Source organism: Elephas maximus, chromosome 10, assembly GCF_024166365.1.
Source record: "Elephas maximus indicus isolate mEleMax1 chromosome 10, mEleMax1 primary haplotype, whole genome shotgun sequence".
Lineage (NCBI taxonomy): Eukaryota > Metazoa > Chordata > Mammalia > Proboscidea > Elephantidae > Elephas > Elephas maximus.
Window position 1 is genome coordinate 11,547,405 of NC_064828.1, and position 15,525 is coordinate 11,562,929.

Here is a 15,525-nt window from a genome sequence, read left to right on the forward strand (position 1 = left end):
TGTTATAGAGGTGTTGGATTTTCTTGTAGATTTTAGACATTAGACCTTTGTCTGATTTGTAATAGCCAAAATTTTTTTCCCAGTCTGTAGGTTCTTTTTTTACTCTTTTGGTGACATCTTTTGATGAGCATCAGTGTTGAATTTTTAGAAGATCCCAGTTATCTAGCTTATAATCTGGAGTATGTTTGTTCTTGGTTGTGATTTGTATCCTGTTAAATGCTGTGTTCTAGGCTTCTAGCATTGATCCTATTTTTTCTTCTATGAACTTCATAGTTTTTGGCTTTATATTTAGGTCTTTGATCCATTTTGAATTTTTGTAGATGGTTTGAGGTGTGGGTCCTGTTTCATTTTTTTGCAGATGGCCATTCAGTTGTGCCAGCATCATTCGTTAAAAAGACTGTTGTGTTAGTTACCTAGTGCTGCCATAACAGAAATACCACAAGTGGGTGGCTTTAACAAAGAGAAATTAATTTTCTCACAGTCCAGTAGGTTACAAGTCCAAATGCAGGGCATCAGCTCCAGGGGAAGGCTTTCTCTCTCTGTCAGCCTTCTCATCAATGTTCCCCCAGACAAGGAGCTTCTTCATGCAGGGACCCCGGGTCTAAAGGACGTGCTCTGCTCCTGGTGCTTCTATCTTGGTGGTATGAGGTCCCCAACTTTCTGCTTGCCTCCCTTTCCTTTTATCTCTTGAGAGATGAAAGGGGGTTCAGGCCACACCCCAGGGAAGATCTGTTTACTTTGAATCAGGGATATGGCCTGAGCAAGAGTGTTACATCCCACCCTAATCCTTTTAACCGCAGGCAGAGATTATGATTTTTAATACATAGAAAAATCACAAAATGGAGGATAACTACGCATGTCCTAACCAAGTTGACACATATTTTTGGGGGACATAATTCAGTCCATTACAGCTGTCTTTTCCCCATTTGATGGACTTTGGGGCCTTGTTGAAGATCAGGTAACCATAGGTGGATGGATTTACATCTGGGTTCTCAAGTCTGTTCCCTTGGTCAGTGCATCTGTCTTTGTACCAGTACCAGGCCGTTTTGACTACCATAGCTGTATAGTAGGTTCCTGCGGTCAGATAGTGTGAGTCCTCATACTTTATTCTTCTTCTTCAATAGTGCTTTACTTATCTGGGGCTTCTTCCCCTTTCCATATAAAGTTAATGATAAATTTTTCCATCTTTTTAAAAATGTTGTTGATATTTGGATTGGGATTGTATTGTATTTGTAAATCGCTTTGGGTACAATTGTCATTTTCACAATGTTGAGTCAACCTATCTATGAGCATGGTATGTTTTTCAATTTATGTAGGTCTCCTTTGGTTTGTTGTATTTTTTTGTGGTTTTCTTTGTATAGGTGTTTTACATCCCTGGTTAGATTTATTCCTAAGTATTTTATTTTTTTAGGGGCTATTATAAATGGTATTGTTTTTGTGATTTCCTTTTCAGCATTCTCTTTATTGCTGGATAGGAATCTAACTGATTTTTGTATGTTTATCTTATATCCTGTTACTCTACTGAATCTTTCTATTAGTTCCAGTAGTTTTCTCATGAACTCTTTGGGGTTTTCTATTTATAGTATCATATCATCCGCAAATAGGGACAGTTTAACTTCTTCATTACCAATGTGGATGCCCTTTATTTCTTTTTCTTATCTTATTGCTCTAGCTAGGACTTCCAGCACAATGTTAAATAAAAATTAAATAGGAGTGGTGATAAAGGGAACCCTTGTTTGTGTTCTCAAGGGAAATGTTTTCAGCCTCTATCCATTAAGAATGATGTTCGTTATTGGTTTTGCATAGATGCCCTTTATTATGTTGAGAAATTTCCCTTCTATACCTATTTTATTGAAAACAAAAAACAGTCCTTGTCAGATGCCTTTTCTGTGTCAATTGAGGTGATCATGTGATTCTTTACGTTTATTTATGTGGCGGATTATGTTGATTAATTTTCTAATGTCAAACCATCCTTGCATACCTGGTATGAATCCTGCTTGGTTGTGGTGTATTATTTTTTTGATATGATGCTGAATTCCATTGGCTAGAATTTTGTTGAGAGTTTTTGCATCTATATTCATGAGAGATAGCCCAGTAACCCAGTGCTGTTGAGTCTTGGTCTGTAATTTTTTTTTTTTTTTGGTGATGTCTTTGCCTGGTTTTGGTATCAGGGTTATGCTGGCTTCGTAGAATGAATTTGGAAGTATTGCTTCCTTTTGTATCTTCTGAAATAGTTTGAGTAGTACTGGCATAAACTCTCCTGTGAATGTTTGGTAGAATTCTCCAGTGAAGCCATCTGGGCCAGGGTGTTTTGTTGTTGTTATTGTTGGGAGTTTTTTTAATTACCTTGTCAATCTCTTCTCTTGTTATGGGTCTGTTCAGATTTTCAGCATCATTTTGTGTTAGTTTGGGTAGGTAGTGTGTTTCTAGAAATTTGTCCGCTTTTCTCTAGGTTTTCAGGTTTGTTGGAGTATAGATTTTCATAATACTGTGTTATGATGCTTTTAATTTCAGTTGGGTCTGTTGTAATGTCCCCCATTTCATTTCTTATTTGGGTTATTTGCATCATCTCTTTTTTTTGTTTGTAAATTTGGCCAGTGGTTCGTTGATTTTGCTGATCCTTTCAAAGAACCAACTTTTGGTTTGTTGATTCTTTCTCTTGTTTTTCTACTCTCTATTTCATTTATTTCTGGTCTGATCTTTATTATTTACTTTCTTCTGGTGGCTGTGGACTTCTTTTGCTGTTCTCTTTCTATTTGTTCAAGTTGGGTAGCTAATATTTTGATTTTGTCCCTTCTTTTTTGATGAGTGCATCTATTGCTATAAATTGACCTCTGAGGACTGCCTTTCTTGTGTCCCAAAGATTTTGGTATGATGTATTTTCATTCTTATTTGATTCTAGGATTTTTTTTTTTTTTTAATTCTATCTCTGATTTCTTCTATTACCCAGTGGTTTTTAAGCAGGGTGTTATTCAGTTTCCATGTAATTAATTTTTTTTTCCTCGCTCTTCCTGTTGTTAATTTCTACTTTGATGGCGTTGTGGTCAGAGAAGATACTTTGTATTATTTCAGTGTTTTGGATTTTGTTGAGGGTTGCTCTGTGGCCTAAGATACGGTCTATTCTGGAACGTGTATTGGAAAAGAATGTGTACTTTGCAGCTGTCAGGTACAGTATTCTGTATATGTCTATGAGGTCAAGTTGGCTGATTGTGCCCTTTAGCTCTTTTGCATTTTTGTTGAGTTTCTTTCCAGATGATCCATACTTTACTGAGAGTGGTGTGTTGAAGTCTCCTACTATTAACGCGGAACTTCAATTTCTCTTTTCAGTGCTGTTAGAGTTTGTTTTATGTATTTTGGAGCCCTGTCATTGGGTGCGTAGATGTTTGTTATGGTTGAGTCTTCATGATGGATCATCACTTTAATCGTTATGTAGTGCCCTTCTTTGTCTTTTATGGTGGATTTTGCTTTAGTCATTTTACCTTAGTATTGCCACTCCTGATCTTTTTTGGTAGTTATTTGCTTGATATATTTTTTTTCTATCCTTTGGTTTTTAATAATTTTACATCTTTGTTTATAAAGTGTGTCTCTTATAGATAGCATATTGATGGATCTTGTTTTTTTATCCATTCTGTCACTCTCTGCCTCTTTATGGGTCCATTTGGGCCATTTACATTCAGTGGAATTATTGATAGGTGTGACTTTATTGCTGTCACTTTGTAGTACGACATTTTCTTTGTTCCTCTTACTCTTCTGTGCTGAGTTCCTTTTGTTTGTGGGTTTCTTTTTCATTACTTCTGTTTTTGTAGATTTTGTTTCCATTGAGACTTTACGTTTTTCTTATTTATTTTGATGAGTAGGTTTGTTAACTTTCTTTGTGGTTACCTTGAAATTTACCCGTATTATCCTGGGTTTGAACACGATTACTTGGTATTGCCTTGCCTTCATCTCCATTAGAAAGTTCTATATCTACACCATTTATTCCCTCTTATTGGTCTGATGTTATTGTCATTTACAGATTAACTTCTCTGTCTCCCTGTTGCAATTCTTTTGGTTTTGGATAGTCCTTGAGAGTTCATTTCCTAGGTTGGTATCTGGCTGGTACAATCTTGCATCCTAGATTCAGGCCGTGGTCTAGTGTTGTTTGTTGTCAGACCAAAGGTCTCCCTTTAATAATTCTTGTAAATTTGGTTTGATTTTTACATATTTCCTTAATTTCTGTTTACCTGGAAAAGTCCTAATTCCACATCATATTTGAATGAGAGTTTTGCAGGATATATTATTCTTGGTTGGCAGTTTTTCTCTTTCAAGGTTTTATATATGTCATCCCATTGCCTTCTTGCCTGCATGGTTTCTGCCAAATAATCCGAGTTTAGTCTTATTGTTTCTCCTTTGTATGTGGCTTTTTTTTGCGAGCTGCTTTCAGGGTTTTTTCTTTGTCTGGTTACTGGGTGCTTGTCTCCTGCTGGGAACTTTGTGAAGCTGCTTTCCCATACTCCCTGTCCACCAATCTCCATTGTGGGCGAGATGAATCCAGAGGCACCGATGTTGCACTTCCTGGCCGGCTGAGCTACTGCTGCCAGCCGGGAAGTGCGGAGGTAGAGCAGTGGGGAGAGGATGGGGGGTGGGGGTGGGAAAGCGTGTGTTGCTGGTTACTGAGTGTTCTGTCTCCTGCTGGGAGCTCTGTGAAGCTGCTTTCCTGTGCTCCCTGTCTACTGATCTCCAACAAGAGTCCAAGATGGCAAATCAATGCTGTGTTAGCCAATAGGGGACCTCTGCACATGTCTTGCCTCGCTCTCTGTTCTCTGTCAGTTTCTTATTCCATTCAGTGTTTGGCTGAGTTCTTTCTCTCTTCATTTGACACTTCAGTTCCAGGAATGACACTTGTCTCTGTTTTACTTAGTTTTTTGAGTCTTTGCTGTGGAGAGATAGTGTGGTGCTTCTGTCTATGACACCATGTTGGCCAGAAGTCTCAGAGTGTCTCTATTTTATCTTCATTCCTGACAGATATTTTTGTCGGACATATAGAAAATGAGTTCTTTTCTTTCAGCACTTTAAAAATGTACCACTTCCTTTTGGCCTCCATGGTATTTAATAACTACTTTTGGGCAAGTGATAGGAGGACAGAGCAAAAAGTTACAGCGGTTCACTCTGCCTGCTTGGGGAAAGAGCTGCTTCATCAGAAAAGGAAGTTCCTCTCTGAGTTCTGGCTCTTCTGGCCATGTAGTAGCCTCTGCCACCAGCACCTGCGGATTGCCTGGGAACTGGGCGAGAGAGCAGGGCACAGAGAGGCCCTTCCTGCTCCTTGAGCCACTACTGAGGGCTTCTTCTGGGGCTCACACTACACTTCAGCCTCTCCTGGGTTTCAGGATGCTGCATGCCAGCTGGGGGGGTGGGGCGGTGTTAGTGCCTGGGAAACAAAACGGTGAACTCACTGCCCACCCGAAGATACTTCAGTTCTAGTCTTCTTCCTCAGTCCACCAGCTGCTCTTTACCTTTAGAGTCCTCGTAGAGCTGCTTCTGTCCAGGACTGGCAGTGGACCTCAGCGTGAGAGACCGGGTAGAGTGCGCGTACTCCATCTTACCTAGAACACCACTAAAAGCCATTGAAGATCTGGGCTGCATTGTACTTTTTTGTCTCTGAAGAACCTTTTTCTTGCTAAATGTTTTAAATGCAAAAGTATTACAGGCTTAGTGTAACAAAGCACGTGATACAGAAATCCACAAAGTAAAAAGTGAGTCGTTTACACATTTGACCCCATCCCCACCAATGGAACTCCCTGAAGGGGTGTCTTTTACACACACGCACACACACACAGACTTTATTTTTTACAAAAATGAGATTGTCATATTGGTCAACAGCATTCCCCTGTCAGTACATGCAGATTGACCTCATTCTTTTTAATGGCTGCAGAGTATTGTACTGTATAGGTATACCACAATTTATCTAAGAATTCTTTATTGATGTACATTTAAATTTTCTTAACTAGGAATGAGTTTTAATTTTACTACACCTTTGAGGCACCTGCTCAGACAGTCCTAGGTTTTTGTGATTTGCATTTGAGAAGGACCCCGCCGAGCATGTGGAAGATTGATCTGGGGGACAGCTGCAGCCCTCAGGTGCAGACCAGGAATGCTTTAACAAAGGCAGCCGTTAAAGAGTACAGTCGGCTAGACCTGGCAGTGTGTGAGGAGGTCTGGCGGACATCTTTGGTGCTGGTCTTTGGAGTGTTCAGTAGGTGGCATGTGAGATGTTTGATGCACCCTGGGCTGGGATTTCCTGGAAGAAGGCAATGAAAGCAGTGAAAGTGGGGTCCTGTCCGAAGTGGTCCCAGACCAACGGGGAACCATGCAGGGCGCTGCGAGCATTTAGGCAGAGGTCAGACAGGGCTAGGGTGCCTTAGCCTGCCAGCCTAGCATCTCCTTCAGCCTGTGTTTACTTCCAGCTTCAAGTTTGGATGCTCAGTCCTTGGTGATGGCACCCCCCAGCGACAAAGTGTTGGCTGACCTGAAAACTCTGACAAGCAGATGCCGCCACGGGAAGAACTTCTGCCGGCAGGTCCTCTGTCTCTGTGAACTTGCTCAGGTTTGTGCCAGAGGGAGGGCGGGGCCCCCCAGGAAGCTCTTCTCTGAGGAGGGAAGGAAGTGGGAAGTGGGAGATTTTGGGCCTTGCCACACCAGCACTTCAGGTGGTAAGAGTGAGCAGCGACTAGAGTGCTTACCCGGAGGCTGACACCCATAAGCCATCTCAGAAATAGAGGCGCGGTCACTGGTCCCATGCCAGGGAGATGGGGTGTACTGGCTGCAGCTTGCCATCCAGAAGCTGGGGTGAAGCGTTTGGCTCCTGTGAGCCCCTGCTGCTTCACCTGTAAACAGTGACTAGTCCAGGAGGGCCCGTCCAGCCCCGAGGTGCCATGATTGCTCAGAACTTTCCAGATGGGAGCACCTACAGCAAGTTTCAAAATAAAATGGGATGTGAGGACTATGAAGTTGGGAATCAGGGCAGCCAGGGTTTGCCTGTGGCTTCATGCTGGCTTGGGGAGAAAACAGTAGACTGAGTGGAAGGGGAAGAGCATGGGAGAGATAAGCTGAGCATTGCAGCCCTTTGCCTTGAATGAGGCGCAGAGACGTCTTTGGAAATTGAGAGCTTTGCTGCTGCTGTGGGAACGATATGGAGGGGGCTCTTGACTTTTATTCACATTTCTTCTGTTTGATAATGTTAGAAAAGCTCAATGTTCAGAAACACAGTGTCACCTGATGTTTTCTGAAGACAAGCCTTTCTTTTGCTTGCATTTGGCTTGGTGGAGTGATAGAAAGGGCTAGAACACAGCATTTGTTCTTCTAAGGTTCCTGCTCAGAAACGATGATGTCTGTCCACACCAGATTTCAGGAAGGGCTGTCTTTCGCTAGCTTTTTCCTGGCTCCTAACAGTGCCATGACTGGCTCTGCCTTCCTCTCAGGAGCTGGGCTGTTCCTACACAGATGTCGCCGCCTGGGACGGCGAGGCCGTGCTGCGGGCGACCTTGGCCTCTCAGCAACCTGACCGATGCAGGCGAGCCCAGGCCTTCATCAGCACCCAGGGCCTTGAGCCGGACGCTGTGGCTGAACTAGTGGCCGAAGAGGTGACACGGGAGCTGCTGACCCCATCAGAGGGAGCAGGTGACCTGCCCCCAAGCCTGTCCAGGCTCTCAGGCAGCGTTTCAGGTTCCCAGTGTTACGGGTTTGGATGTTGTGCACACGTACATCCTTCCTGGTGACCTCTTGTTTCCAGGTTACCCTGGTAGGAGGACACATTGCCTTTATCTGTTGCTATTTTATTTTTTTCTGAGGATGCATTGGCTGTGCCTCTCTGAGTGAGAGCATGACCACGGGGCTCACCATGAGGAGACCTGCCTGGAGAGTTCCTGGTGCCCGGGCCTCAGCAGAGGGGCCTCCTGGCAGGGGGCCCTCTCTCTCCCCCTGCTCCCAGCTCACTCATGGCAAAACCTGAGCCTTTCTCCTCATGTTTCTATTCAGGACATAAGCTGATGTTCCACCCTGCAGAGGAAAGCCAGACATTTCTCCATCTGACCATGCTGTGTCAAGACCCCACCTTAGTGGGCATGAAGTTGTTGGATAAGATCTCTTCTGTTCCCCATGGGGAACTGGCTTGCAGTAAGTTGTTGGCCTTTTTCTTACATGTTTTGGGCCCAAACAGGTCCCCCAGGAAGTCCCCCAGAGTCAGTCTTTCCAAACTCACTTTGGGTCATTGTTCTTCCTCTGGCTCCCTACCCCTCCAGCATAGTGTAAGTTCTTGGTAGAAAACTATAAGTTCATTGAATAAAATGTAGAAAATACGGAAAAGCACTCCAAAATTTCATTCACACAAAAAGGTAACCTTTTAATATTTGATGTACTTACCTTACTTTACTCTTACATAACCCTGAAAAGTGGATATTACTGTCCCCTTAGAAGTAAGAAAACTGAAGCTTAAAGAGGTTGATTAACTTATAGTTAGGAAGTGGCACAGCTGGTTATTTGACTCCATCTGTAATTTCAAAGCCTGCTCACTTTCTGCAGTGTCTCGGTCATCACAGTCATTCAGTAGTTTGTGCGTCTCTGATCTTTTTCTGTTTTCAAAAATGGCATTGTACTGTGCATATTTATAATTTTTTACTTTATGAATATACTGTATCATTAGCATTTTCCATGATACTGTAATGTAATTTTTAATGGTTATGATTATACAGTATTCTTTTTTATTTTCAGTATTTTCTTCTATATAATTTATAGTATTTTTTGTACCATTCGTGGGACTTTCAGATTGCTTCCAATTTTCTGCTATTTCAAACACTGTGATGAACATCCCTTAGAGACGAATCTCTGTGCACATCAGGATTCCTTCCCTAGCATAGATTCCCGATTCAGTGGGAATGCCTATTTTTAAGGCTTTTGAATAGCTATTATCTAAACTCTCACACGTGTCTGTCAGTTTGTCATACTGTGGCGGCTTGCATGTTGCTGTGAAGCTGGAAGCTATGCCACCGGTATTCAAACACCAGCAGGGTCACCCATGGCAGACAGGTTTCAGCACAGCTTACAGACTAGGAAGAAGGACCCAGCAGTCTACTTCTGGAAAGAATTAGCCAGTGAAAACCTTATGAATAGCAGTGGAACATTGTCTGATACAGTGTCAAAAGATGAGGAAAGTTGGAAATCGTCAAAAATGAAATGGAACGCATAAACATTGATATCCTAAGCATTAGTGAGCAGAAATGAACTGATGTTGACCATTTTGAATCGAAAAATCATATGGCCTATTATGCTGGAAATGACCAAGAGGAATGGTGTTGCATTCATCATCAAAAAGAACATTTCAAGATCTATCCTGAAGCAACACTGTCAGTGACAGGGTAATATCCATACGCCTACAAGGAAGACCAGTTAATACGACTATTATTCAAATTTACGCAGCAACCACTAGGGCCAAAGACAAAGAAATTGAAGATTTTTAGCAACTTGTGCAGTCTGAAATTGACCAAACATGCAATCAAGATGTATTGATAATTACTGGTGATTAGAATGCAAAAGTTGGAAACAAAGAAGAAAGGTACCTTTTTTCACCAGCATAAATGGTGACTATATACGTACACCTCACCAGATGGAATGCACAGGAATTGAATTAACTACATCTGTGGAAAGAGATGATGGAAAAGCTCAATAACATCAGTCAGAATAAGGCCAGGGTCCAACTGTTGAACAGACCATCAGTTGCTTATCTGCAAGTTCAAGATGAAACTGTGAGGAAGATTAGAACAAGTCCACAAGAGCCAAAGTACAACCTTGAGTATATTCCACCTGAATTTAGAGACCATCTTAAGAATAGATTTGATGCATTGAACACTAATGACTGAAGACAAGCCAAGTTGTGGAATGACATCGGGGACATCATACATGAAGAAACTAAGAGATCATTAAAAAGACAAGAAAGAAAGAAAAGACCAAAATGGATGTCAGAGGCGACGTCTCTCTGAAACGTGCTCTTGAACATAAAGTAGCTAAAGTGAAATGATGAAATCACAGAGCTGAACAGAAGATTTCAAGGGGCAGCTCGAGAAGACAAAGTGTTATGATGACATGTAAAAGACCTGGAGATAGGAAACCAAAAGGGAAGAACACACTCAGCATTTTTCAAGCTGAAAGAACTGAAGAAAAAACTCAAGGCTCCAGCTGCAATGCTGAAGGATTCTACAGGGAAAATATTAAAACGATGCAGGAACCATCAAAAGCAGTGGAAGGAATACACAAAGTCACCATAGCAAAAATAATTGATCGATGGTTAACCATTTCAGGAGGTAGCATATGATCAGGAACCGATGGTAGTGAAGAACGAAGTCAGAGGTGTATTGAAGGCATTGGCAAAAACAAGGCTCCAGGAGTTAACAGAATACCAATTGGGATGCAGCGCTGGAAGTGCTCACTCGTCTATGCCAAGAAATTTGGAAGACAGCAACCTGGCCAGCTGACTGGAAGAGACCCATATTTATGCCTATTCCCAAGAAAGGTGATCCACCTGAATGTGGAAATTATCGAAGAGTAGCACTAATATCACACACAAGGAAAATTTTGGTGAAGATTATTCAAAAATGGGTGTAGAAGTACATCAACACAGAACTGCCAGATTTAGAAGAGGACATGGAACAAGGGATGTCATTGCTGACGTCAAATGGTTCCTGGCTGAAAGCAAGAATACCAGAAAGATGTTTACCTGTGTTTTATTGACTTAAAAAAAACCCTAAACCCATTGCCTTTGAGTCAATTCTGACTCATAGCAACCCTATAGGACAGAGTAGAACTGCCCCCATAGAGTTTCCAAGGAGCGCCTGGTGGATTTGAACTTTGAACTGCCGACCTTTTGGTTAGCAGCAGGTAGCACTTTATCACTGTGCCACCAGGGTTTCCATTTTATTGGCTAGGCAGAGGTATTTGACTGTGTGGATCATAATAAATTATGGATAACATTGCAAAGAATGAGAATTCCAGAACACTTAATTGTGCTCACGAGGAACCTGTACATAGATCAAAAGGCAGTAGTTTGAACAGAACAAGGGGATACTGCATGGTTTAAAGTCAGGAAAGGTATGTGCCAGGGTTGTATCCTTTCACCATGCCTATTCAGTCTATATGCTGAGCATATAATCTGAGAAGTTGGACTATATGAAGAAGAATGGGACATCAGGATTAGAGGAAGACTCATTAACAACCTGTGTTACGCAGGTGACACAACCTTGCTTTTGAAAGTGAGGAGGACTTGAAGCACTTACTGATGAAGATCAAAGACCACAGCCTTCAGTATGGATTACACCTCAACATAAAGAAAGCAGAAATCCTCACAACTGGTCCAGTAAACAAAATCACGTTTAACGGAGGAAAGGTTGAAATTGCCAAGGATTTCATTTTACTCACACCCACAATCAGCACCCACGGAAGGAGCAGTCCAGAAATCAAAACACATGCTGGTCGGAATGTCAAATGGTACAACCACTTTGGAAATCAATTTGGCGCTTCCTTAAAAAGCTAGAAGTAGAACTACCGTACAATCCAGCAATCCCACTCCTTGGAATATATCCTAGAGAATTAAGAGCCTTTACATGAACAGATATATGCACACCCATGTTCATTGCAGCACTGTTTACAGTAGCAAAAAGATGGAAGCAACCAAGGTGCCCATCAATGGATGAATGGATAAATAAATTATGGTATATTCACACGATGGAATACAACATATCGATAAAGAACAGTGAGGAATCCGTGAAACATTTCATAACATGGAGGAATCTGGAAGGCATTATGCTGAGTGAAATTAGTCGCAAAAGGACAAATATTGTATGAGACCACTTTTATAAGAACTGGAGAGAAATAGTTTAAACAGAGAAGAAAATATTCTTTGATGGTTACAAGGGTGGGGAGGGAGGGAGACGGGTATTCACTAATTAGATAGTAGACAAGAACTATTTTAGGTGAAGGGAAAGACAACACACAATACAGGAGAGGTCAGCACAACCGAACTAAACCAAAAGCAAAGAAGTTTCCTGAATAAACCGAACGCTTCGAAGGCCAGAGTTGCAGAGTCGGGGGCCTAGAGACCATAGTTTCAGGGGACATCTAGGTCAATTGGCATAATAAAATCTATTAAGAAAACATTCAGCATCCCACTTTGGTGAGTGGTGTCTGGGGTCTTAAATGCTAGCAAGAGGCCATCTAAGAAGCATTAGTTGGTCTCAACCCACCTGGAGCAAAGGAGAATGAAGAACACCAAAGACACAAGGTAATTATGAGCCCAAGAGATGGAAGGGCCACATAAATCAGAGACTACATCAGCCTGAGACTGGAAGAACTAGATGGTGCCTGTCTAGGGAACAGGACAGAATCCTTGAAGGAGCAGGAAAGCAGTGGATTGCAGGCCTCAAATTCTCGTAAAAAGACCAGACTTAATGGTCTAAGACTAGAAGGATTCCGGGGATCATGGTCCCCAGACTTTCTGTTAGCCCAAGACTGGAACCATTCCCAAAGCGAACTCTTCAGACAGGGATTGGACTAGACTATAAGGTTTTTATAAGACAGAAAAGACACAGGTGAGGAGTGAGCTTCTTGGCTCAAGTAAACACATGAGATTATGTGGGCAGCCCCTGTTTGGGGGGGAGATGAGAAGGCAGAAGGGGACAGGAGCTGGCTGAACGGACATGGGGAATACAGGGTGGAGAGGAGTGTGCTGTCTCATTAGGGGTAGAGCAACTAGGAGTACATAGCAAGGTGTATATAAATTTTTGTGTGAGAGACTGACTTGATTTGTAAACTTTTACTTAAAGTACAATAAAAAAAATCTTCAAAATTTCATTAGGTTGATTTTAAAAACGAGAAAAAAGATCCAAAGATGCATTGCATTGGGCAAATCTGCTGCAAAAGACCTCTTTAAAGTGTTCAAAAGCCAGGATAACACCTTGAAGACTAAGGTGCGCCTGACTCAAGCTATGGTATTTTCAACCGCCTCATATGCATGTGAAAGCTGGATGGTGAATAAGGAAGACCAAAGAAGAATTGGTGGCTTTGGATTGTGGCGTTGGTGAAGAATATTGAATATGCTGCGTACTGCCAAAAGAATGAGCAAATCTGGCTGGGAAGAAATACAACGGGAATGCTCCTTAGAAGCAAGGATGGCGAGACTATGTCTTACATACTTTGGACATGTTGTCAGGAGGGATCAGTCCCTGGAGAAGGACATCATGCTTGGTAAAGTAGAAGGTCAGGGAAAAAGAGGGAGACCCTCAACGAGATGGATTAACACAGTGGCAGCCACAATGGCTCAAGCAGAACAAGGCTTGTGAGGATGGCGCAGGCCTGGGCAGTGTTTTGTTCTGTCGGAACCAACTCGACGGCACCTAACAACAACAACGTATCTATACTCTCTATGTATGTGGATAGCCAAATTTAACTCCCTAAAAAATAATCCTTTTCACTCATACTTAAGCAGTGTATTCGAGTATCATTTCCTGGAACCCATTCCACTTTGCAAATTTTATAGGCTCAGCAAAAGGTGTTTTACTGTGGTTTAATGAAAAAATAAATGGAGATTCTAAACAGTTAATTTATTTCTTAAGTAGCCTTGTGTATCTGTTTTCAGTCCAGTTCAGCAACACTTAGCAGAGTACCAGCTGTGTGCTGGCTGCCCAAAACACCAGAGTCTAGTGAACAAGTTCAACAGCAATCCATGGCACTCCTAGACAATTGGTGTAATACACACGAACAGCTGGACAGATGGAGGCAAGAAAGGCTTCTGGGGGAACGTTTTAAACTGGCTCCTGAAGGATCTGTAGCCCAGGGTGCTCCGTGGTCAGTGGGAGAGGGGAGGCCCCTGTGTGTGCCGAGTTCCCAAGGGCGCAGCGTATGTTAAGGCCAGGAACCCTTTTTCTGTCCTTAACGCTGGAAATATTTTTCCCTGTTTACGTTTTAATTGTACTTTCAGGGGTTGTGTGTAGTAGTTCTAAATTTGTACATAGTCAAATCTGTCATTAATCTAGAAAGCCAGTTTAATTGCAGAACCACCAGCTGGCACTTGATGAGCCCCTAAGAGCCTCCAGTGAGCTGCAAGCAGAGAATACCCATCCATTTGCTTTGGCAGGAGCTCCACCATGTTGTCTGCAGGGAAGTGCCTTGATCCTTAGAAAGCAAGGGCCCGCTCTTCTCACGTGTTGGGCCCTTTGGAGATACAGTCACTGTGGGACTGGCTCTGAGGACAGAGTTAATCTCTCTGCTGTCATTGAGAATAATTTAGACATCGTCAGGGGCTGTCCCAGACTTAGAGCTGCTGAAGTCAGGGACCTCTCCAGACAGGTTCCTCAGACAGTGGGTGGCCAAGGGCCCACAACCCTGTCTTAACAGTGCCTGCGCCCCCACCACCCCGCCCCCAGCCACAGAGCTGCTGATCCTGGCCCATCGCTGCTTCACCCTGACATGCCACATGGAGGGCATCACCCGAGTCCTGCAGGCCGCCCGGCTGCTCACAGACCACCACCTGGCCCCCAACGAGGAGTACGGGCTGGTGGTAAGTAGCGCCCCTCAGTCCCCAGCCCCCAGCCCCCATCCTGAGGAAACCTTCGAGAGACAGATAGGCTGGGGACACACACACAGCTGACGTGGCCTCGGGGCCTCCTGTCCATCTAGATACTGTTACCTGCTTGGCGGTCTGCTGGGCAGTCGAGCCCAGCCCAAGCTTCCGCTCCAGCAGTCTCTGTCAGATTCAGAGATTGCACCAAAAGAACAGAAAGCAGGACACCTGCTGTGCTTAAGGCCCCTACTGTGGACGTTAGCTTTTCTAGGGGGCTAAGGCAGCTGCATCACCCCCAAACAAGGCACAGACCACCTCTCAATCCTCAAGTACCTCCCCAAGTTCCCTGCGCTTGAAACTGACCTGGGAGGCTAAGCTAGCCGTCGGCCACGTGACGAGGAGTGATGGGAGGAGGAAGAGCAGCTGCCTTGGAGGAGGGCACTTGGTGTCACATTAGACAGCAGCGGAGGGGACAGCCAGCATTTCTGAATCCTCCAGAGGGAGGGAGCTGAGCATGGCAGCCTGGCCGTTAGCCCTTCTCCCCTGGGGCTTGGCACTGAAAGTAGTCACCCCGATGAGGGTAGCCGGCTGCTGTCTGCTCTGAGTTCCAGGCGACACTGATGCACCCTCCCAACCCCTCAGGTGCGTCTCCTCACGGGCATTGGAAGGTACAACGAGATGACATACATATTTGATTTGCTGCATAAAAAGCACTACTTCGAGGTGCTGATGCGGAAGAAGCTGGACCCGGTAGGTGTAAAGCACTCTGAGCTCCAGGGTGACACGGACCCTGGCATTCCGGAGGCTCAGCTTTTCTTGGGAAGAAGCCGAATTGGGAGATCCCTGGGATGTGGAGGGAGGGAATTTGGGACTTCCCCAGGACATGTACTCTTGACCCAGTGGCTTAGAGTTCAGCCCAGGTAGTGACTACGCTGGCAGATGCT

General features: G+C 43.6%; 1 protein-coding gene across 1 annotated transcript in view; it reads left to right on the plus strand.

Annotated features, from left to right (window-relative positions):
• SPG11 (SPG11 vesicle trafficking associated, spatacsin) overlaps positions 1–15,525 on the plus strand; it is a 96,721-nt gene that overhangs the window by 76,499 nt on the left and 4,697 nt on the right. The window contains exons 31-35 of the mRNA XM_049899076.1: positions 6,444–6,583; positions 7,458–7,656; positions 8,014–8,151; positions 14,445–14,578; positions 15,224–15,331. Coding sequence (XP_049755033.1) covers positions 6,444–6,583; positions 7,458–7,656; positions 8,014–8,151; positions 14,445–14,578; positions 15,224–15,331 — 719 coding nt within the window. The remainder of the gene's footprint in view (positions 1–6,443; positions 6,584–7,457; positions 7,657–8,013; positions 8,152–14,444; positions 14,579–15,223; positions 15,332–15,525) is intronic.